Source organism: Epinephelus lanceolatus, chromosome 13 (assembly GCF_041903045.1).
Source record: "Epinephelus lanceolatus isolate andai-2023 chromosome 13, ASM4190304v1, whole genome shotgun sequence".
Lineage (NCBI taxonomy): Eukaryota > Metazoa > Chordata > Actinopteri > Perciformes > Serranidae > Epinephelus > Epinephelus lanceolatus.
In genome coordinates, this window is record NC_135746.1 from 4313705 (window position 1) to 4337717 (window position 24013).

General features: G+C 41.9%; 2 protein-coding genes across 9 annotated transcripts in view; both read left to right on the forward strand.

Moving 5' to 3' along the window:
• mgab (MAX dimerization protein MGA b) overlaps positions 1–17810 on the forward strand; it is a 33691-nt gene extending 15881 nt beyond the window's left edge. For 7 of the 8 annotated variants that reach the window (XM_033648686.2, XM_033648688.2, XM_033648690.2 and 4 more), the window contains 14 exons: positions 2398–2605; positions 2760–2997; positions 3239–3417; positions 3587–3806; positions 4595–4824; positions 6190–6432; positions 6614–6875; positions 8815–9446; positions 10006–10103; positions 10215–10260; positions 10375–10539; positions 11959–12070; positions 13053–13574; positions 14631–17810. In XM_033648686.2, coding sequence (XP_033504577.2) covers positions 2398–2605; positions 2760–2997; positions 3239–3417; positions 3587–3806; positions 4595–4824; positions 6190–6432; positions 6614–6875; positions 8815–9446; positions 10006–10103; positions 10215–10260; positions 10375–10539; positions 11959–12070; positions 13053–13574; positions 14631–15529 — 4054 coding nt within the window. In that variant the 3' untranslated portion in view covers positions 15530–17810. The remainder of the gene's footprint in view (positions 1–2397; positions 2606–2759; positions 2998–3238; positions 3418–3586; positions 3807–4594; positions 4825–6189; positions 6433–6613; positions 6876–8814; positions 9447–10005; positions 10104–10214; positions 10261–10374; positions 10540–11958; positions 12071–13052; positions 13575–14630) is intronic. The other variant, XM_033648691.2, reaches the window with a different exon arrangement.
• Positions 17811–19322: 1512 nt separating this feature from the next.
• LOC117270583 (mitogen-activated protein kinase-binding protein 1-like) overlaps positions 19323–24013 on the forward strand; it is a 49293-nt gene continuing 44602 nt past the window's right edge. The window contains exons 1-2 of the mRNA XM_033648263.2: positions 19323–19761; positions 23682–23773. Coding sequence (XP_033504154.2) covers positions 19660–19761; positions 23682–23773 — 194 coding nt within the window. The 5' untranslated portion in view covers positions 19323–19659. The remainder of the gene's footprint in view (positions 19762–23681; positions 23774–24013) is intronic.

The window sequence follows — 24013 nt, forward strand, 5'->3', positions numbered from 1 at the left end:
GAATTTGCTGATAAGTTTTTCACTGAATCGTCCATCGTAATGTCCTGAGGTGACATTTTCAAGCCAAAGGGGATGTCTTCATGTTGCTTTTTTGTCCGAACAACAGTTCATACCCAAAGATTTTCCGATCATCGTGATGTAAGACAAGGAAAGAAGCAAATCTTCACACTGATAGTGATATTTTTGGTATTTTCCCCACACAGTAATTATTGAAAGAGTTGTCAGTTCATTCTCCAGATCAACTAATCTGTTAAGTGACTAATTGTTATTTTTCAGTGAACTCATGAGTCCTAATTTCTTGAATGAATCAGCCACAGCGTTGTTAAAATGTTGTTTCTTGGCTGATGACATGAATATGCAACAGTTGGGGACATTGGGGGCACAAACATATTTTTCATGGTTAGATTTCTGTCTCTGCTCACTGTGACGGAGTTAATGACTCATGAACGGTCCAGTGCACATCGGCAGGTCCACGTTTTAAATGTCTGTATCCTGTATTTTTATAAACTATGACCATCTGGTCATGGGTCACATTTTATGCTGTGTCCAGGTGCCGTCCCACTTCCTCTTCTCCTCCTTATACTTCTTGTTACAACTCAAGTTACATTCAGTAACTATATTTTAACAGTAGAATGTTACCAGCAGAAACACTGGGTGTTTTTGCAACTTCAGGATAGAAGACTGTGATTGTTAAAGCTATAGTAATCTCTGTTGCTCTGCAGTCAAAAAACACCTTGACTCGCTGTCCTGGGAGCAGCTTCAGTCTGCGTTCAACTTTGTCCATCAGCAGTACGGCAGCTTTCAGCGTAGATGACGTGTAGGTGACACGCAACCAATCAGATAAGCCCCGTTTCCACCAAACACTTTCGTTATAGCTAGGGATGCACCAAATATTCGGTAACTGAATATATTCGGCCGAATATTGCAAAAAAACCACACATTCGGTATTCGGTGGAATAAGTGAAAGCAAGGCCGAATAATGGCGGCGTGTTTTGATGATGCAATCAAACAGCGTACGGTGACAGGAATGTATTCCTGTCAAATACGGCGGCCATAGGCTTACCGGCGACGGAGAAGTCTGGCTTCAATAATGTCCTCTTCTTGGCGTCATGACTGCCCAAAAGTACCTGGACAGCCGAGCCGTGGCGGCACACAGGTATGTGACGTGTCAGAGGAGAAACGAGCCGTTCACATTTCTCTCTTTGTGGCAGGTAACGGTCCACAAACCTCACCGCACTTTAGGGACTGTTCTTTACTTATGAAGGGACTGCTCTTGGGGCTGGTGGCTGGTTGATTTTGATTTTATTTATTTATTTTATTTTGGTCCCCCCTATGTTAATCACCTATTGATGCTGTTTTTGGAGTATGAATAAGTCAATAAGTAATTTATTCCATTGAAATATCATTGATGTATTAGAGAGAAGTGATTTATCTTTTTATAAATGACAAAAGGCACTTCTAATTTTCGCTGTGGTATCGTGATACTACTCAGAACCATGATCTTTTCACTGGTTTCCTACCGTGGGATCCAATTTTGGTAAAAAACTAATGAAAAACGAAACAACGGTATTCAGTATTTGGTATTCGGCCAAGCGTTTAATTTTATTTGGCTTCGGCCACAAATTTTCATTTTGGTGCATCCCTAGTTATAGCACCATTAGAACCAAAGGTAACCCTTCAGACATGGTCCTAGAGCCTAGGTCCATTCAGTGTTTCCACCGCAAACAGTCCTCTTAAATGTGGGCGGGGTTGTTGTCACTCACTGCTCCGTCCAGCACTCACTGTATTCCTTCATTAGCGGTGACACAGATGGAAGTCTGCACCTGGTTTATCGTCCAGAGAATGAGGTTGTACACCGACATTATCAGAACAAAATAAAACAGGCTGCAGTGAGAGTCTCTCTCCATGGGATATTAACAAAATAGGAGGTTTGTGCATTTAGTCCTTCTCAGGCAAGCTCAGGTGTTTAGTGTTGCTGTAGCCCACAGGAACAACGCTCTGCTGCTCTCTAGAATATATGCAGTTCACATAATCCGCTCAGATTTGATATATATTTTTAAACGCTTGAAGATCCACTCATTACCAAAAGTGTACGTCGTCCAAGAGAGACAATAAACATCTGAGCCAAAGTAGCACATTTTTGAATTTATTTATTTTATTGGCCTGTTGGATTGCCTCAAATAAATCAGTATGTGTGAAACATAAATGACATACATATGTCACTTGTGAATGTTGTAAGTAGGGTTGCAGCAATATTACCGGTTTCAAGGTATATTGTGTTATTAAAATTGACGGTTATCATACTGTGTACATTTTCTTATCTGCGATACTGGAAAAAAAAAACAACTGGGCGGAGAATCACAACACACTAATCTGCTCAATCATTATGTCTCTCAGATTATATACAAACGATCCAGCGGCCAGCCAGAGACCAGCGGTGAGCTGTGGGCAGAACCAAGTGATGACACACAGACCTATGGGCTTCACTAAGTTCCAGTTCAAACTGTACCAGATGGAGATTGGAGCTCTGAACGAGGGCCTGAGCAAAACACAGCTGACTGAGGACAGGCTGAAAGTGGCTCTGTCTGTAATGCTGACAAAACAGGTAGGCAACACACACGGTTCATGTACAGTGTCATTTGATAATCATTTTAACTTTTATAACATAAAATGTAAATTGTGAACAGAATTGACGACAGTGCCTGGCAGTACACGCACATCTGTAATTGTTCTGATGACTCTCCTTTCCTTGTGATCAGATGCCGCCCAATCAGGCGTTGAAATTAGCCCAGTATCCAAGGCATAAATCCACAGTACCCGAATGTGGTCAGGAGTTCTGCACCCTGGGCTGCGTGTGTTCCAGTCTGCAGCATCCGAACAGAGGTCCTCTCCACTGCCGGCGGCCTGAATGCATGTTTGGCTGTGCCTGCTTCAAACGCAAGATCACCAAGCAGCTGAGCGCGGGGGAGAGTGAAGAAGAGATCCAACCTGTTTACTGTAAGATCAAGTTACTTTGATTTAATTTGTCTATGTTGTTCTTTTGATTCTGTTTAATCTGTATCTCTACAACCAGTACAGCTACACTGGATCACTGTATACTGTCATTAATAACATCATTAACCAGGACTGTAGCATATTATTTTAAGGTTTTACATTTTTACGACAGCCATACACAGATTTTTGGTCACAACCCTCAGAAATTCAGACGTGTTAACGCGATGCTTTTATTTCTCCGCAGCTGTGACTAATATGGAGCATGTGGTCCAGCCTGGCCCGGGCTCCCACGCTAATAAACTGTGGAACCACGACATTGATAATGAAGATCCAGAGCCACTCTTCGCCCCCGAACATGCTCCACTGTGGTTGCCAATGTCAAAGTCCCTAAAACGCGGCTGCATACCTCGTCCAACACAGCCGGTAAAATAAAATCTCTCTTACTGGATGTAAAACAGACTCCTTCAAGTCTTTGTACTTAAAAATGTTATTTACTTTTGTTTATTTTCATTATTTGCTTGTATAGTGTAAGAGCAGTAATAAATTTAGTCCCTTTTCTATTTGAAACTCAAATTAAAAATTATGATTGCAGATTCGAGAAGAGGACAAGGATCCAGTGTATAAATACCTGGAGAGCTTGATGACTTGTGCACGAGTAAGAGAGTTCAACAGCAAGCCTCCAGATGAAGTCACCATTGAGCCCAAGGTCCTTGACGCTCCTGCGACGACAACGACGACGACGACGACGACAACCGCCACTGATAGCCAGCCGAAAATGTACTACAGAAGTCTACTGACTGGTAAAAAAGCAGGTAAGGAATCTAAGAAGATGTGATAAGTACATTGACCTTTTGCTAAGCCACGCCCCTTTGTGATGGTCCATCAAGCTGTCAGAGTAAGCATGGGGTCCACACTGTAACTAACTGCACTCCCTGAAGAAATATGGAAACAGTGATTCCAGAGAGAAGCAGACAGAGGGGTCTACAGTCTGTGTTTGAAGGATATATCCAGGATGTCAAACTGAACAACATTCATCTGCAAACACTGTGATGACACACAGCTGGTTGAATATGAGCAAAGTTTCCCTGCTTCCCTTCACTGGTTCCTGTACAGCAGGGTCGCTCTTTGTTTCACTGTTATAATCATTACAAAGCAAAAGCAGCATGTGTATACATTCAGTAGGCTATATCTTCAGTAGCTAGCTAGCTAACCCTACACTTTTCAGGGTTTGATTTTGGTTTTGGAACAGGGAAGAAACGTATCATCATTAATACACGACGTGCCCCAGGCACAACATTTAGCTCCAAATCCACAAAACCAGTCTGAAAATGAAGGAAATCTGAAACGATTGCAGGTTGTTGTTGGACCCTGATCTGAGCCGGCCCGATGCTACGTTATGATTAGCCAGTCAGCCTTCAACGGGCAGGACTTGGCGAGGGGTCAGTTCAGTTTGTGCTGCAACTGTTAGAATAGCTTCTGAGATCCTTAAATCAGACTGTACTCTTTTGGTTTTCCTTCTCCTGCCTTGATGACGTTCCCAAATGTGTGATGTTGAAGGTGTTCTGCTGTTTGTTTTGACGACAATCATTATGTCCCTCAGCAGAAAGAGCTGCTCAGACGACGACATCCAGTGAAAAGGAAGCAAAGAAGCAAATCGAGATACAGTCAGCGTGCCAGTGGAAGGTGGACCGCAAAAAAATCCTGGAAACTTTATGTCGACGACTGAAACACAACAGGCTGTGTCGGCGCTTCTACATAGGACCTTACCGCATCCGCCCCATCGCCAAGATCTTCATGCAGAAGCCCAGCGGCTCCATCGTCACCTTCAGGGTAGGTCTCTGAGGAGTGATGCATCTGTGTGTGGGGGAGGGCGGGGGGCTGGCTTGGTGTGGTTTGGTTTGGGCCAGCAGCCTTGCACAGCAGGGATTTGCATTTCCATTACAACAGAGCCGCCTGCTTGAAGGTGTGTCTTCAACTGGTGATGGCTTGTCTCGACTGATGACGTTTAAAAGCAGAGTGCTGCTCCATGGCTAGAGTGCTATATGTGTTCTTCCACAGCAGGGCAGGTAAAAAAAGTTTACCTGTTGGAGATGAGCTGTTTGCAGAGGTGCAGTAAGAGCCTGTTGTCTGCAGCTCTTCATCAACATCTCACTGTGGCTGTCTGCTTTAACTTTACTCCCTGCTATATTATTAGACTTGTCTTTATTGAAGAAAAGCTGCTGACAGAGTTCCGCTAAATCAGTGATAAACACAATTCATTTACTGTAGATTTGTCACAATAAAAGTCCCCTGTTAAACTTTTATTCTGAGGCAGCAAAATAAGGAAATGTTGAGTTTTTTCGAGCAGCAACTTCACACAACTTCTAATCCGGCTGATAGTGAACATGAAACAGTAAAATAAAGCAGATATCTAAAGTAAAAACAGGACGCAGGAGAGAAACTAAACTAAACCACAGAGATTTAGTTTGAAGCTACAGACGTGCTGAACACACAGACTTTTAAATTAACAAATAACATTATGTCGTATTTGCTGAAACTATTATCATTCCAAAAGAAGTACATGAAACAGTAAAAACATCATGTTCCCTTTGCTCCTCGTAGTGCTTCCAACTTGGCAGCCGGGTCAGATTTTCTCATTTTACAGCTTAACAGTCACTAGAATATGTTCTGAAAATATTTTAGGAGAGGAAAAGGCAATTGCAGTAACACAATCGGTACATATATTTGATCAGCGCTGTCTAGTTTGATGATTTGACCACAGTTCTCGAGCAGTGATTGACATGTTTGACAGCTGCTTTAGAGACTCCGAGGCAACTATACATGGTGCCATTTATGGAGTCAGTGCCCTCAGCTGCCGGCTGAGCCACTGCCATGTTGACAACCGTGTCCAGATAACTCATATGCTCTGAATTTCACATGGAGCCCCACTAAAATAAATTTCTGAATGCAGGACTTATAGTATTTCCACACTGTGGTATAACTACTTTTCCGTAATCACAAGATCCGTACTTCATTGTCTTTGCCTCCCACGTAGTAAGAATATTTAATTCCTTATTAGTATTTAAATGACCAGTTATGAAGGACAGCTGCTCCAAAACAGACCAGCCTCTTAATATTATAAGCATCAAGTTCAAATGTACTATTTGTTCTCATTTCATTACTATAATTAATAAAAATGACTCCACCCTCTTCCAGGTACAAATCAGTAAACCAGCAAAGGCCAGTGATGTTGATGAAGATGACTTTGACGACAGCGATGAGGAACAGCATGCTGGTAAAAACCGTGATGGGGACATCGATGCAGAAGAGGACGATTGCGAAAATGAAGAGTCAGATATGCAGTTTGGAGTCACACCCTTTTTGAGTGGAGTGTTACCTGCCGGCAGACTGACAGCCAGGACCAAACCTGCTGGCTGCCAGGCGTACGGACTCATACAGGTGAGACTCAAGGAGATGCCTTAACACTATCAGTATGGTTTTACCTGGGGTGAAAACCACACCTGGTAATACATGACTGACATACATGGCATTCATGATGTTAGGGGGTTGAGGGGGATCATGTACTCGGACATGCTTGCTGTAATGTATGAGAGTGATAGCTGTGTTTGCTTCTTTCCAGGTAAATGGCAAATCCTACAACCAGGCCCGGCTGATGCTGGGTAGCATGGGGTCTCTACATCCAGCCAACCGCCTTGCAGCATTTGTCACAGGCCGACTGCTTCCTCCCAGTGGCATTTCTCTTAAAAACTCTCGGACATCAGATGCTACAAACCAAATCCCCACTGTTAGTGCTCTGCGCGTAAAGGCTGCTGGCACAGTCGTCCCTCCAGTTATTGCTGCACAGAAAGTCACTGATCTAAAGACACCAGCACAACCACCAGGTAACACCGTCTCTCTCCCCTCCTGGACCGCAGCACAAGCACTTAAGTTTTAAACTGATTGCTTCACAAAGAAGGGAACGTAATCAGCTCGAGAGCCCTCCAACACTGACACACCTGCAGCTGCTGCAGAATATTGAAATCATCCAAGGAAATAAAATTACCTCAATGTGAGTAAGTGTGCTCAGAAATCACGTTTCTAGCAGATAAATAAAACCACGACTGTCAGTTTTGGAGGAGTTCTTTCAGTGTTATACTTAGAAGCCCAAATCTGGCATTTTCTTCAGTTGTTACCATTTTAAACACAGAGAATGAGAGGGAAGCAGCACTGCAGTTGTACCAGTAACCCTATTTTCCCATGTTTTTGTGTCTGTGTAAGTAAAGGGTTTTTGAAATTGGTCCAGTATTGAGTTGGAGCGCTGCAGCCGGCTGTTGCAAAACAGGCTGCAATGTAACAACTCAGGGCGTTAGGTGCCATCAATTTACAACCACAAAAAGTTCTTGTTTTTGCCACTGACAGGCTCAGGTTATTATTCTATGTGTCTGACAGCTTATTGAAAGATTCCTACAGTTATATAACTTTTTGTTTAAGAGTAAGATCCTTTTTGTTTAACCAGAAACAGCCCAGAAATTGGTGTTACTAATCCCACCAGACTCATTTTCTCATCATAAAACACCTTTCATTCAAAGTCGACAGAAACAAAATACAACTCTCAGAAACCATCTTTGTTTGTCTCTCCACTGTTCCAGCAATCAGCAGCTCTGGTTTGGTTGAAATAAACCATTAATTCACTCATTAAGACGTTAAAATATGCTGCCTCCATACACGCTAAAATCACTGTTATTTAAATCGAGTCTGGTGGGTTTGACGATAGCGATTTTGGGGCCGTTTCTGGTTAAAGAAAAAAGATATTACTCTTAAACAAAAAGGTCTATCTCTGTAGGGATCCTTTCCAAAATATTGTCAGACACTTAAGCGGGATTCATTCTTCTGCATCAAATCGATGCTTTAACCTACGCTGTAGCCTGACATGCAGCTCCCCACAAATGTAACTACTCGTTGCAGCAACGCAGACTTCATGTCTGTTTCTGTGAGCTGAAACCATTTCCCTCAGTGGAAACAAAGCTTTTATTTACTTTAATTTCACAGATAAGAAAACATGAATTGTGAAGACAATAAAACCTCCACAAAAATATCATTTTAAGTCTTGTGTGTGATTTATCCTGGCTTCATATGAGCAGAGGAAATCTCTGCTAGCTGCTAGGCTAATTCATACAATGTAAAATGCCATAGGCTTGTGCTAATAACATTAGCATGTTGTATTTGTGGGGAAAATGTGTCCAGATAAAGACAAGTGTTTGTCTGTGAATGCTGCGAGGTATAGTGAAGCTGATTTGTGTACTTGTACTCGTCTAGTATTTTGAAGGTGTAACTGCAGAGTGACACAGACACACCACCACACAAGTATTAATGCTCACAACGGCGTAGGCTACGGCTGACGCACGAGCATAAATCCTGCTTTAGAATAATAATCTGTCACTGGCAAAAACAGGCACTTTTGGTGGACATACATTGACAGTGCACAAACGCCCTGAGTTGTTACATTGCAGCCTGTTCTACGGCTGCCATTTGCAGCGCTCTCACTCAGTTCCAGCCCAGTTTTAAAACTTGTTGTTCTCTTTAGTCACTTAGACACAAAAACATGGTAAATAGGGTCCAGGCTGAAAACTACTGAGGTTGCCCTTTAAGTGAAACATTGCTAATAGTTCTGAGTCACAATATTAGAGAATCAAAGGAAATGCCTTCATGTTTTTTATTTTCCTGGATTTGGTTTAAAAGATAAAAATTACTTTAATGCCTACAGATATAAAAAAAAAATCAGTCATAGGATAATTGTTGTTTTGTCTCACCACCCTGCCCTCCATTGTTTTGTGTGTTCAGCTCAGCTACTCCCGCCAGACATCAAGCGAAAGAGCTCCATCAACTTGGCGCAGCTGTTACAAAAGTCCATCAACCGTTTTGTTCCAGACCAGCGCAGTTCGGTCAACCCCTTGCAGAACAGCTCCACGCCCTCACCTGTCTCTCTCACCGTCTCACCATCACTGAAAAGCCCCAGCTTCTTAGAACAGAGTGGGACTTATTCATTCAGGATCTGCCCTCCAGCTAACCAGGGCACCAGAGGCCAGAACCTGCCAGGGGTGATCCTGCCTGGGGGCTTTACACTTATTCAACTCCCCAAGCCTGGAGCTGATGGAGTTGCATCAGAATCTGGGAATGCTACAGATATGGCTGCTGTGGACAAAGCCACACCACAAAAAGATGCTTTTTTAAATTTTGGCCACTTAGCAGCTCATCCTGATGCAAAGCGCCCTGGTTCGGACAACCTTACTGGAGCTAAGAAGCTATCAGTGGAGCCTGGACCCTCCTCTGAGCTGACATGTGATGAGAAGATGCCTTCAGATGATAGTCATTACACCACCAGCAAGAAGGTGGAGTCAAACCTAGACAACGCTTCAGAGGACTTGAACTTGAGCTCCGACTTCTCAGACTACTGTGGAGAGGGTGACGAAGACGTAAGTGTCGGGAATAAGAAATGTTTTCAGTTAAAGCTGAGGTGTGCAGTTTTCTGAAATGTTGCTGTGGCGCGTTTAACTTTCTGAAGGTCTCAGATATTCCAAAAATAATGAGCTTGAGAGAGACGCTGGCTTAATCATAGTGTTCATGACCTCAGACATTATGCTGCACAAATATAATCATTTCTAGTTCCTAAAAACCAAGATGGCGATGGCCAAAATGCTGAATTCAAAACTTCAAAACAGGCATCCGCAAACCACCGGGTGATGTCACGGTAGCTACGTTCATTACTTTTACAGTCTGGTTTATTGTCAGTCTCTCTTTTGACAAGTCTTTCTTTTGTGGGTTGCTTCGCAGTGTAGGCGGTTGTTTCTGGAATAGCAACTTCCCCCAATGACAGCAAAATAAAACTGCCTACCCCTGCTTTAACCTTGTTTTTTTTTCCTAACTGTAATATAAAATGTAAAAAATAAATCTGCACATCTTCTCCTGGGATTGTTGTAATTGCAGTTATTGTTACAGCTCTAAAAACTGCATGCTGAATGTTGTTTTGTTCAGGACGAGGAGGTGGACATTGAGACCGTGGAAGAATGGAGACAAGGACAGGCCATCGCTCAGATGAGAGAAGCTGTCAGGATGACACTAAAGGATTCACGGTAATACACGTGAACACGTGTGCTTGTGAATGAAACAATAAACAGTTTGTGGACTTGCTTTTGAATGAATTTTGGCCCTCAATATTTTGTTCAATTCTTCTCTACCGTCAGTGATTCCAGTGATGGGTTTGGATCAGCGAGGGAACTCGACGGCCAGGTACGACCCTCTAAACCTCATCACCTTCTTTCAATAAACATAGAAAGTTTAATTGGTTTTACTTTGCATCAGTGTTACTTGTATTTATTAGAATCTTCGTTGTCTCCACTCCAGGATCAAATGGACGATGAACTCGATGAGCATAAGGATAATAAGAGGCGGAAGAACCACACGGCACTGGAGAGGCAAAGACGCACTGAGCAGCGGGTCCTCTTTGACAAACTCCAGACTATCCTTCAGAGTGACCCCAGGGCCCCTAGGCTCCGCCTCCTCTCACAGGTCAGTTCTACGCATCCGGCTTAGTCATATCATCACAAATATTTAAAGGCAAATATGATTGATCTTTTTCCAATGAGTCCAGCAGACTTGAAGTGTTTATGAAAGACTCCATTGCTCTTAACAAGCAGGCAGAAGGTGGGAATCTCCAGGCACCTCAAGATTTGATTCAGAGGGCAACAGTTCGATTATAAAAGATGTATCAAAATTTTTGATGTCCATACTAAGTGGCCCAAAGTGTGCCAAGAAAATCTCCCCCACACCATTACACCACCAGCAGCAGCCTGAAGCATTGATACAAGGCAGGATGGATCCATGCTTCCATCTGAATGTGGTTTTTCCAATCTTCTATTGTCCAGTTTTGGTGAGAAAACCCGTGTGAATTGTAGCCTCAGTTTCCTGTTGTTAGCTGACAGGAGTGGCACCTGGTGTGGTCTTCTGCTGCTGTAGCCCATCTGCTTCAAGGTTGGACAAGGTGTTGTTGCTTCAGAGATGCTCTTCTGCACACCTTGGTTGGAACCAGTGCTTATTTGACTTCCTGTTGCCTTTCTATCATCTTGAACCAGTCTGGCCATTCTCCTCTGACCTCTGGCATCAACAAGGCATTTTGGCTCACTGGATATTTTCTCTTTTTGGGACCATCCTCTGTAAACCCTAGAGATGGTTGTGCTGAAAATCCCAGTAAATACTCAGACCAGCCCGTCTGGCACCAACAACCATGCCACGTTCAAAGTCACTTAAATCACGCGTTCTTCCCCATTCTGATGCTCCATTTGAACTTCAGCAGCTCGTCTTGAACATATCTACGTGACTAAATGCACTGAGCTGTTGCCATGTGATTGGCTATTTGCGGGTGTAGTGTCCCTATTACACCGAAATACATTATGAAACATAACTCGCAATTGAAATGTTCTGCAGCCTTTTTATCTTAAAAATCTAACTGCAGTAATAACCTTATAGTCTACTGCCTGTATTAGAATAAGTACATTGGGGAGGCGGAGTCTGTTGTGTCATTATTAACGTCTTCAGCAGCCTCTCTGCTACCTGTTAGCTCCGGGGAAAGCCAAGACACTGAGCAGACCGGGTGCAGGGTTGTTGTTTTTTTGTTAATTGTTTAATGCTGCAGCATTTGTTCAGTCAGTCTCATTTGTTAATGCTGCTGTTCGGTGCTCTGCTCCGTTAACGTTAGTGTCTGGGTGATGGAGTAGAAAATCTTCACGGTATACTTGACGCTGGTCTCACTAATATAGTTATTCAGACATTAAATCTGTGTCACCCGAATCCGCTTGTATGCATACATCATCGAGCCGCCATCCTCTTCAGTACTATATTGTACTATGTTATAAGTTTTTCAGAGATAGTCCATTCAGAGCTCGGTGTCATGGTCTTCATTCTGTTCTTTCTGTTGTGTTGTGTTTACAGGCTGTGAGAGAAATCCAAAATCTGGTTGAGACCTCCAGACATCTGGAGGAGAGGAAGAAGAGGCTGACTCAGATGCAGTCTCTCTATGTGATGCAGCTCTCCCGTCTGTCTGGTAGGTACAGTCTGTGTGGCTGCATGTTGTTACAGTTTGTACTTTGTCTCACTTTGTGCTGATTTATGTCCTGTTCACTGTAGAGAGTTAGTTTGAAGGTTGTTATAACGCACAAAGCTGGAACATTTTGATCATGGTTAGGTTGCCTGATTGCCACCAAATCTACTGTAAGTCACTCGATCTGTTTGAATCAAGAACAATGAGCAGCATAACGCAGTTGCTCCTATAAACATCAGCAATTTCCATTGCTCATGCCTGGATGAACCGTAGATTGTGTGTAATTACTTTTCTGATGCTGTAAAAGGGGAGTGTGATATCATGATCGACAGCTGTCGGTGTGCTCGTGATCAGTGGCGCTGCTGGCTATTGGTTGCATGGGTGTATGAGCGGGAACTTAATACTGCAGAGATCTGTACTGCACAGACTGCACAGAGATTTTTAAAATACCATAATTAAGATAAAACATGTAAGTGTTTAAATTAATATTCTACAGCAGAGATAAAGAGCTTAGTGCCATAAAAGTTTATTTAGCCTACCTTTTTGTTTTGTTATGTATAATCCAGAAATATTTTCTCCCTAAACGTCATGTGATTGTGAAAATACTACTTACATTTGTTCAAATTGCACAACAACATTAGAGAGTGCCAAAATTATCACAGTACCCTGAAACGTCCTCAGTCTGCTGAGGGTTAATGGCACACACCTGGGGACACTCGGTAGCCTGTTACAGTGTGTGTTCACTGAATGCTAGGAAGGACTCTTGCCTTGCCTCTTGACTTTGAGAAACACCATCTGGCTCAAATGACATGACCAGCGCAAGAATAGCCGGGATAGTCTGGCTTTATTCATGTACAGTGGGAGGAAGTGGAGATATGTTGTTCATCTTAATGTACAGTCTGTGTTGTGATAGCAACATGATAGCATGTACAGTATGTCGCTACCTTTACTAAAATTTGTGTCATATGAAATTTTACTGTTCTAGGGAAGTCGGAATTGGTGATCAGACACAAACTGAACGAGATCTGCGACAGGCAGAAGATGAGAGAGAAGACCATGAAATGGCAGCCTTTCTTCTCAAACCTACTCCAGTCCAGAGCAGCTTTTCTGCAAGCCACTATGCCCCAGTCCAAGCTCCAGTCCACGCAACTATCACAGTCTGACTTCAACTTGGCTTCATCCCAGGCTAACGCAGTCACACAAGCAGTCCAAAAGAAGATTATGTCCCTGCTTCAAACCAACCTACAGAGGACTCCAGCCCCATCCAGTGTACGCACACCTATACCTCCAACATTTTCCTCTCCAGCCCAGGTTGAGGTCACTGCACCTCCACTACAAGGCGGTCAACCTCCGACAAATGTATCTCCTGTTGAGGGCCAACAGGCGATACCTGCTGCTCCAGCCCAGAGCTCAGTCGCAGCTCCTGTCCGCCCTCCACAGCCCTTTGCTCTTCCTCTGATTCGCTCCAAGACCGGCAGAATTATACTTCCATCATCTCTGAAACCAAGTGAGTTAAGAACTCCTGCTGTGGCCACAATTCAAAGGTTCAGTGTGTAGGATTTAGGGGGATATATTGGCAGAAATGGAATATAATAAGTGTTTATTTTAGTGTATAATCACCTGAAAATAAGACTTGATGTGTCGACCTTTTTGTTTCTACAGTAGCCCAGAATAGACAAACCAAACTCTGGCTCTAGATGGGACCATTCTCGTTTTCATGTCAGCCACAGTGTCGGGAAAAACACAGATTTTTCTTTTTTATTCCAACTCTTTTTATCTGGTGCAATTTGTTTTCACACCCTCGTAAGGAGGTTCTTCAACCTTCACAAGGGCAGAATAGGCAGGAGCCAGTGTTTGCTTCCAATTTGATAATATCAATCTGTGTGCAAGTAGGGTTACAAATAATATATCATGTTGGGAGCTGGTTAACACGATATCAGGACCTTAAATACTAAAGAGTGTGGTCAGTGGCTCAGGATGAGTTGTGACTCTTGAACATATGAGCTTGTGAGGCTGGTGATTACCCACAACACTAATATTTGAATACATTTTAAAAACACTGGCTTTTAATGTGAAACTGCTTTATTCAATATTTCTACCAGTTTAAATCACTTAGGTCCATTTGTCTTGAGGAGGAAGATACCTTTGCGGAAAATTCGTCTTCCATTAAAAACCTCTTGAACGTCTGAATCTGAAGTTAGGAGAGAAAAAAGGTGAGCACATATTAGCAGGTGCTAGGCTAGTGGCCTGTTGGCGAGGCACCAAACGGTGTCAGAGAAATACTAATTTGCAGAGTGAAACTGCTTTAATCAGTGTTTTTATGGGTTTAAATCACCAAGTCCGTTTACTTTGGAGAGGAAGAAACCTCTGTGGATAATTTGGCTCCTGTTAAAAACCTCCTGAACAATGAACACTGAAGGAAGTTTCAGCTGGTTGCAATCTGCAGTCCTCACCACTAGATGCCACTAAATCCTACACATTGTTCCTTTAATCTCTCAGTCGAGTTATCTTCATTTAAATGTGTTGTTATATTCTTAAATGTGTATTCTCCGCTTCTCTACAGTTGGTAACGGCCTCTATACACTCACTGTTATGGAACCCAAGCGGAAAGGAGGGGAGGGTAAGGTTATTGCTTCACCTGTTACACAGCCCTCTGAGGTGGACAAGCTCAAGAACTCCTCTGACCAACCTTTGGATTCAGAAAGCTGTCGTTCTTCTAAGGAGGATGAAACGGTACAGTCCTCAAACTCTAAACCAAAGCGTTCGGGTGCTAGCCCCCTGGTTAATCTCGCCCTTCTTAACAAATCAATCTTTGTGCCTTCGGTGTCTCCGCAAGCTGCGGAGAGCAGCAACGAGGGGGGCGCACCGGTGGGTGTGAACAAAACACCAGCAGCTCTCTGCTTGAGTTTCAAGGAGGTGAAACAGGTTCCTACTCCTGCTCAGCCTGAACCCAGCCCTCCTGTAGTCCGCCGTCCCAGAGGTAGGCCTCGAAAGCACCCCGTTAACCCTGTTGATGAGAATGAAACAAATAATATGGGAGAAGACGCCAGTAAAAGTGTCAGTGAAAGTGAAACATCTGTTCTGATTGAAGAGAAGCAAGAAATTACTTCAGAGTTACCCAAAACGTCAAAGGAGGGCTCCCCAGCAATGGTTAGTGATACTCCTGTGCCGGTCAAACGAGGCAGAGGAAGGCCTCCGAAGAAGAAGTCTGAACTGCTATGGAGTCCTCCAGGTGTGCGAGCAGGAAGTCCATCTAAATCCAGCGAGGACAGCCCTGTCAGATTTTCTATCAGTTTTAAAAGCCCTGATACTGGACCCAGACAGGGGCCTCTGGGAGATATCAACACATCACGGCCATTAACACGAGGGGCTTTAGGAAAGGACTTCCCGAGTGCCAAGAAACGCTCCTGGATAGACGTAGAAAAAGAACTGGAACTGGAACCAGACGTTGAGTCTGAATAGTCATATCTTCCCGTAGCTGCAAAAACCAATGCACACAGTCATTTGACCTCAGTAAAGCGTGATTTATGGTTGGGTGCTCGACACTTTTGAAGTGTCCCTCGAAAGAAATTAAAGAGCAGTATATGTGTTTTTAACTTATATACCATATAGCTATTGATTGATCAGCTCCCATTCTGTCTGTGAGCGGCAGATTCCCCATACTCACCATAGTGAGCTGGGAAATAAAAATCAGTGAATCAGTGAAGGCGCTGAGATGGCGCTATAGAGCCGCTACAAAGTCCCTCCTTTACACCACAAAACAACAGCGGCATCATTCCACTCCAGTGTGTGATTTTAGACAGTCTGCCAGCATCGTGGACTCAAAAGAGGCATGAGTAGCGTGACGTGAAACACAACAGCGTCTGCCGCTACTGTGACATATAACATATGTGTCTGCAGCACTTTATAAACAATAACAACGGCATAACATGACAACAGTCATTCACCGTCCCTGTTACATGGCGGTTGATCTCGTCCTCTGCTCGGAGGGGAAGGAGCTCCCAGACCTCATTGTTTTCCCAATTGGCGAACATTTATGGCCACTGTTCTTTTTTGAGTTAGCTGCTAACTGCTATCAGCTACTTATATATCAGCCCATGATCCTGTCCTGCCAGCTGTCCCCTTTCTACAGACATCTTTTTGATGCTGTCACTACTTCCGATGCCAGCTTAAAGGCGAGACAACTCTGTCCCCCCATTCCATGATTGTACTTTTTATACAGAACGGCGAGATGGATGTGAAATTCCCTCCTTGAAGAGGCAGTGCAAAAGAGGCTACTGGAAGTAAATATCTGCTGTCAGTCAGCCTGGTTAGCCCAGTTCAGACCAAAGATTCACAACAAGACAAGTTAAAAACATGCAACCACTTGCAATGTACCATTCTGCAATGTTCTAAAGACCTGCCGCAGCAAGCCAACACGCCGTCTGCGGTCATTTTGACTTCACCAGCGGACTTCGCTACGACCCAAATAGCTGTAGAAACAGGCGACCTGCTCTGCATTCTAAAACCAGCCGTCAGCAATTTGACCAGCTGAATTGCAGGTGACACGAACAGCCGGCTTGAGTCGAGGTCAGACGGCCACTTCACACAGCTGCAACTTTTGTCTGCAACATTCTGAAACGGTTTGGTCTCGTTGCGAATCTTTGGTTTGAACTGGGCTTTAAAGGCAGTTTGACCAGCCGCTGTCGTCTCTGACATACAGAGACACTGAATGCAGGTCAGAGTTGGTGTGGAATTAAAACTACTGTCTCCATAGTGACAATAGTAACACACCCAATCAGACTGTGACAAAATATGGCGTCCACGACTTAATAAAGTTCTCCAGGTGCGTGACGTCATGGCAAAGTGTAGACAAAATTTCATTCATGTCATTTCTGTCGAGCGACACTCATCCAAAGTGCCGAATGCCTGACCATAAATCCAGCTTACGTCTCAAGAGCTGGATGCTGCTCTTTTCTGTATCCTCACACAAACCTCAGTGGACTGTTTTCATACTGTAGAGAGAAGCTGTTTTTGGTATAAAGAATATAAGAGGAAGCATTAATCGACCTGCTGACTGTATGAATGAAATTATTGATAACTCCCACATTCAGTTTTGACGTCATGTTTTCTGAGACTAATTTCTGTCACCTATGTTGTTTATATTGAGATGTATTCAGATCATGTGTTCTGTTGAAGTCATTTATGTCTGATCTGTTTTATGCAAATGAAAATAAAACTCTACAGATTACGTAATTCCAGTTTGTTAAGCCTTACAGTGTATCTGTATCCTGTATAAGGTCAGACAACACACTGCTTCCTTAACTCTGTATGTTAACTTACGTGTTTCCGTTTTTATCGACAGCTAGTTTGATGCATATCTGTCCTGAAATTATTGTTTTCCGTTATTAACTCAGTGAAAATCATCTGTAGTAGCACTTTATGTTTTTGGTAGACACCACCCATGACGTCCGTCTTTGCTGTAGTCTGTAAAGTAGCAGTAGTGATTTGTGTTCTGGGTTGTTCACTCAGCGATATGCATTTAAACCTGATGTGTTACAAACAGTCGAGATAAAAGCTATTAGCCATATAATGTACGTATGAGAGTAACCTGTAAATATTGTATTTCTTTTTTTAATTGCAGTACATTTTCTTTGTGGGTGTGATTTTTGAAACACTGGTTGTCCTGTTGCTTCAGTTGAATTAAAAATGTAAAAGAAATAATGTGGCCTTTAAAATCAATAAAACGTCATGTGTTTATGAATGGACTCTTCGGTCAGTCAAAAACAAGGCATTTTGTATTGTATTGTTTCTGGGACCTAATTTAGCTGTTTAAAGCTGTTTTAGTTGTTTTAAAAAGACAGAGTTTAACTTATTTTATATTAAAGTTTTCTGTTTATTTCAAGTTTAAGTTAATTTGAGGCAGCCCTGTTTGTCTTTATACATCCATGGAGGAAGCGACTTTGTATTTCCTAGGATAGTGAAGGCATGACCCACTCTGCTTTGCCTTACTCTGCCTCTGATTGGCTTACGCTGACTTTTTTTTTTTTTTTTTAAAGGTCATTTTTGGGGCGTTTTTGCCTTTATTGATAGGACAGATGTAGACAGACAGGAAAGGGCTGTGCATCACAGTCGAACTCGAGCCACTGCAAAGGACTCTTGCCTATGTGGCGCCCACACACACACAGTCATACTCCTAACCCTAACCAATCTTTTCTGAACCATATCTCCTGAATTTAGAAAAACACTAGCAGATGTTTTTCTGCTAATAATAATCTTGTTAATTCAAAATAAATAAATACATTTTATAAAAAAGGCTTTTCCCCCAGTTTGAACACATTTCACTCATAAATATGGCACTTGAGTAGCACAGAGAACTAAAAACAAAATAAGAGAAAATACTTAAGAAGAGAATGTTACTTTAAAAAAGAAATAGGCTTTTTTGGGTGAATGCATTACACTCTAATAAATATGAATATATTTTCCTTGCCCTCAATTTGCAGTTTGCACAGCAATGCAATGATCATATGCAAACCATATATTGTAAAAATTATAAAAACACCAACAGATTTTTTTTTCTGCTGATCTGATCTTGTTAATTCTGAACAAATTAATAAAAACAAAAAAAGTTTTTAAATCAGGCATCGTTAAAGGCATTACACTCGGATAAATAGCCAGGGTAAAAAAGAGAGAAAATTACTTAAAAATAACTTCAAATTTAAAAAAAGGCATTGTTTTCCTGGAGTGAATACATTACACACTAATAACTAGCCACACTTTAAATAACTTACACTTCAGTAGCACAGGGAACTAAAAAAAAATATATTTTTTAAATTATTTGTTATCTAAAGAAGAGAAAATAAGTTTAAATTACTTTTTAAAAAGGCTGTTTGTGGAGTAATAAATAGCCTATCTCTAAATAAACATGGCACTTGAACAGCACAGAGACCTGAAAAAGAAAATGACTTTAACTGCAGCAAATCTACATATAAAAGAACAAATGGAGCTTTATACATATGAAAGAGGAGTTTTATCGTCCAATCAGCAGCAGGCAAACACAGAGCACCCAAACATCCGGCATGCAGCTTTCAAAGTGCCCCCAGTCTCTGTGTGTAATCCTATTAAATCAATTAGGTACAACAGCAACAGAAGCAATCATTGATGTAATCACGAGACCAGTGCAGGTTGAGATTAATCTAGTGATGTCATGCAGGCAAACAGCTGAGCAGCCCTCTTCCTCTTCCTCCCTGTCGGAGCGTTGAGACAAGGCGACATCAGTCCAGAAGTGTTGGGAAGCTGCAGGAGAAGCTGCAGGAGAAGCTGCAGGAGAAGCTGCTGATGTGAAGCGACAGACAGGCGGCAGAAGACAGCAGAGGACAACAGTAAAGCCACTCAAGAGATTAGCGTCCACATGTCCCGGCAGCAGGGACACTGTCCGGCTCTGTAAACCTCTACAGTGCGTGTGTGGTGGGAGGATCATCACAGGCTGCTCATTCACTTCCTCAGCCCCTGCCTGCACACACACACTCACACACACACACACACTCACACACACTCGGCTGGTGGCTTGTCACAGTGGATGCTCAGCACTTCTTCGCCGGGCTGCAGACACAATGCCAGGCGATGGCTTCACCATTAAAAGTCGCATCAGGAATTTGTTGCGTTCTCCGTCAGCCAGGCACAAGAAGAACAGGAAGGAGAGTCTCAGCAGCAAGGTATTTATTTATCCACATACAGTCCCTTACCTTGTTTTGAAGTGCAACAGGTTTAGTGTCAGGCAATGTTTCCCTTTGCAGTGTAGTAGAAACCCATCAGAGATATTTTTGCAGCGACTACTGATCCAAACATTTAGAAAATACATGACCAACAGCAGACTGAGCAACTGAGCAACTGGAAAGTCACTCTGAAGTGCAACTAAAGAGGAAAAGGCTCCACTCGCTAATAAGCAGTGTTAGGAGGGTTACTTTTATAATTCAAAAATGCAATGTAACTACTGTAATTGTTTAATCAAGGTAGAGTCACTTATTTCATTTGATAACTTTTTGATTACTTTTCTAACACATGTACACTCTAAAAGATAATCTACTAGTTCAACTTAAAAAAAAATGAAGGTATCAATTTGCATCTTTTTAAGTAGTTCCAACTCTGGCGTCATTAAGTTTTTTATAATCTGACAAATCCAATTAGTTTAGTTCAACCATTATGATTTGCTTTGACCTCAAACACTTAATTAAGTTTAACCAACTTGATATTTATCCAAAAGTCGTGTTGATACTTAGTGGTCAAATTATTTTATTTAAGATATTCTACCTTGTTTATTTCACACAAAAATGTCAACTGCAACTTGTCAACTGAATAAAACATGTTAATGAAACAACATAATTTTTTTAATCGCTGTCCAATAACCCTATAAATCATTTTTTTAGACTGTATTAAACCTCATAAAGCTAAAACGCCCTTAAACATACATTTAAAGCAGGCAGTGTAAACACAACAGTACTCATCTCTGATTACTGTCAAACTTTTATTAAAAGTTCTTCAATATAATGTAGAATATAGAATGTTATAATCTACATATAAGACTTTTACCAAAAAAGATTTTAACCTCTTTGTAATCACAAACATTTTGATCAGCAGCTGTGATTTAATTCCATATTTTTCCTCAGTATCTGATTAAATTTGTTTTGTAATTTAATTACTGTTACATGTAACTAGTTACTTTCCAGCAATGCTAATAAGACACCTCTTTATAAAGGTATACAAGTTGCAACTAATGGCTTCATTAATGTTAATAAATAATTTACTAAATCTTCATAGATTAGCCATTAGTGATGACGTGAAAAATTCCTTTGAGCGATTGGACTGTTGGAACCAAAAATCTGTTATTTAGGGTTCATTAACAGATAACTAACATTTATAACTCCATTATTACCAAATGAAAATGTAAACACCAGCGAAATGTGTTTTCCAAAGGAAGGGACGGATGTGACATTTTGATGACTACCAAAGGAAAATTTAAACAGTGGCTGGTGTTAGTTAGCAGCTAACTCAAAGAAGAACAGCAGCTGAAAATGTCTGCAAAGTGAGGAGACAATGAGGGCCTAAACCTAAAACTTATTCTTCTGAATTGTTTTATAACTTATAAAACAAATCTGGGCGCAGATAGCTCAGCTGGTGGAGCGTGTGTCTTGTGTATTTTAGTTCTTCTTTATTTGTTTATTTATTTTAGAGGAGCCGTGCACAACACAGCTGTTGAGCCAGAGTTAGCGAGGTAGCTAATTTGCATTTGTAGTCCTCGGGTAAGGAATAATTCAAAGACTACACTGTACAACACAAAGAATAAACAGTTTACACATTTTCAAACGCTGCATCACATATAAAATGTTGGCTGAGTCCTTAGCGGTCTGGATTTTGATCCAGACAACGACCATTTGCTACATGTCTTCCCCTCTCTTCATCGCCCATCTCTGTTTATCTATCCTCTTTTATAAAGGCAAAAACAAACAGACAAACAAACAAAAATTGATTTACTAGCCATTAATAAAGACGTCGGCTCCAACTTAACCTTTAAGAAAAAAGGGTATTTTCAGGAGGTGATTCTCAGGAAATAATAAACTTTAATAGAGTGTGACTAGTGAAGCTCACAAAGTTTGATTGTGCTGTTTATTATTTGCTGTTGTCATCAGACATGTGTGTCAGTAGGACGCCACAGACTCAGGTCCATTCATGTCACTGCAGACTAATGAATGACAGCTGCGTTATAATTCCTAAGACAGACAGACAGACAGCATGAGTTGCCAAACACTCTGTCACGTATTGTGTTTGATAATTAGGTTAAACCTGATCTTTGACATCTCACATCCCACATACAGACACTGTGTTCCTGTCTCAGCTGCTGTCTCTCTCCCCCACCGTCACGCTTCTACTGTCCTGTCAGTTAAAGCCAAAAAAAAGGTCTTTAAAAAAAAAAATGACCATACTTTATCCTGACTTTATTTATTAACTTTAACCTTTAATATTAAAACATCATAAACATGTCAGTGATAATATAAAGACATATTAAACTAATTTTAGTGAGTAAGTGCACTTATGCCCGTGTTGGCCCCAAACAGTTCAGTGTGTTCAGTGTTAAGTTTTTGATCAATACCTGTCAAAATGTCACTAACGCCCCTCTAGTCCTCACACCTCGAAATAGCAACTCCATTATTTATAATATATTTTGGTTTCAAGCTCCTCTGGAGGAAATGACCCCTTGTGACATGTGAATCTTGTCAGCACAAGACACAGCAGTTTATTTTTGTGTCCTAAATGAAAGTCAGTGTTTCGGAGACAAAACCGCAGTGCTCCTTTAACTAAGGGACTGTTTGTTATTAATGATGGAGGGAGGGGTGGTGCTGAAAGGTGGAGGCTTTTCTGAAGTAGTCAGAATCCTGCGCTTGGGCAGTGACTTGCGGCGTCAGAAACCAATGACAAAAGGCGTCTTTTAACATCGGCATGATATGTGGCTGGTTGCCTTTATAGTTTAACAGCACCTGGCATTGTCAGGGAAACGCGGCGGGACAAGGACGAAAGTTAAGGTGGCGAAAGTCCTGGGCGGGTGGGAGCTGTGGTGGATGGGTCTAACAAACACCGGTGTTCGCGTCCCGTAAGATTCTTAAGCCAAACCCTGTTCTTTTTCCCTAAACCTAACCGCGTGTTTTTGTTGTTGAAGGAAAAAAACACCAATCCGTGGTGTTGTACCAACGTAGTCCGCTCTGTATGTAAAGGTTAAATTTCTTGTGAAAACGGAAGTGTTTCTTGAAAGAAGACAATGCATGTAACAGGCAGAACATGACACGGTGTCCCAGAACGACAACAACCAACAACCATTGTACCTTGCACGTCGTATGTGGACGTGGAAAGTCCATGACCAAACGTCCAAACCGCTGATTTTTTAAGAAACTATGCACAGGTTTGGAAGGCATGTTTTCATTAATAATCCCCAAAATTAGAACACTTATTGTAAAAATAGAAATTACTTTTGGATTTTCAAATTTCCGATGGTCTTTGGATACATCATGAGTGACGAACGCTACTATCAGAAATAAAAACTTAACCAAATCTGAGCTTAGAATAGTGATATTTCATCAAAATCACTTCATGTCTCATTTAAAATTTGTCCAAAAATAAATTGTTTGCACGAACTAACCACTGTAGGAAAAAGCTAGTTTTTTCCCCAACACCAGGATTTCGTCTCCAACTTTTAATTTTCAGACATCAAAGAGTAAGTTTTAAAAATCTAATTACTTATTTTTGGTGGAGGCAGAGTCATGCATTCTCTGCAAGTCACTCAGGGAGGCTCAAGGAAAAATATTTGTCACTTCAGGGAGGGTAATAAAAGAAGTACCAACCCTCCTTTGATAGGTAAAGAACAGTCCCTAATTTGAACGGTTGACATTAGCTGACACTTAAAAGTCGCCCTCACATGGTGCAACCAACCCGATCTATTTCTGTCCTTGATTCATTGAAGCGATCGCTGCTTAGTTACATCACTGCTGCTTGAGTTCAGCGTTTATCCCTCTGTAAACCAACTCTATTTTCACTTCTGTCTGTGATTAAATCCTCAAAAAAAAATCCCTTCTTTGTGTCTCTCCAGGTGACTTTGGAGAAGGTGTTAGGAATCACTGCTTCAGGAAACAGCGGGCTGGCCTGTGACCCCCGATCTGGTCTAGTCGCCTATCCTGCAGGGTAAGAAGAGAAGGAGAGACGATTTCTGCCTCCTTATCTCAACATCTGACCTTTGACTTATCAACACTCCACACTTCCTTATCATATCTACCTCACGCAGACGTTTAGTGTGGAAATTTCCGTGTGTGTGTGTGTGTGTGTGTGTGTGTGTGTTATCTCTGCGCTATCTCAGAGGAACTGAGGAGGAAATCTCTGTGGGCTTTCTCATCGGAGAAACTCCAAAGCTTCTTTTTATCCTGT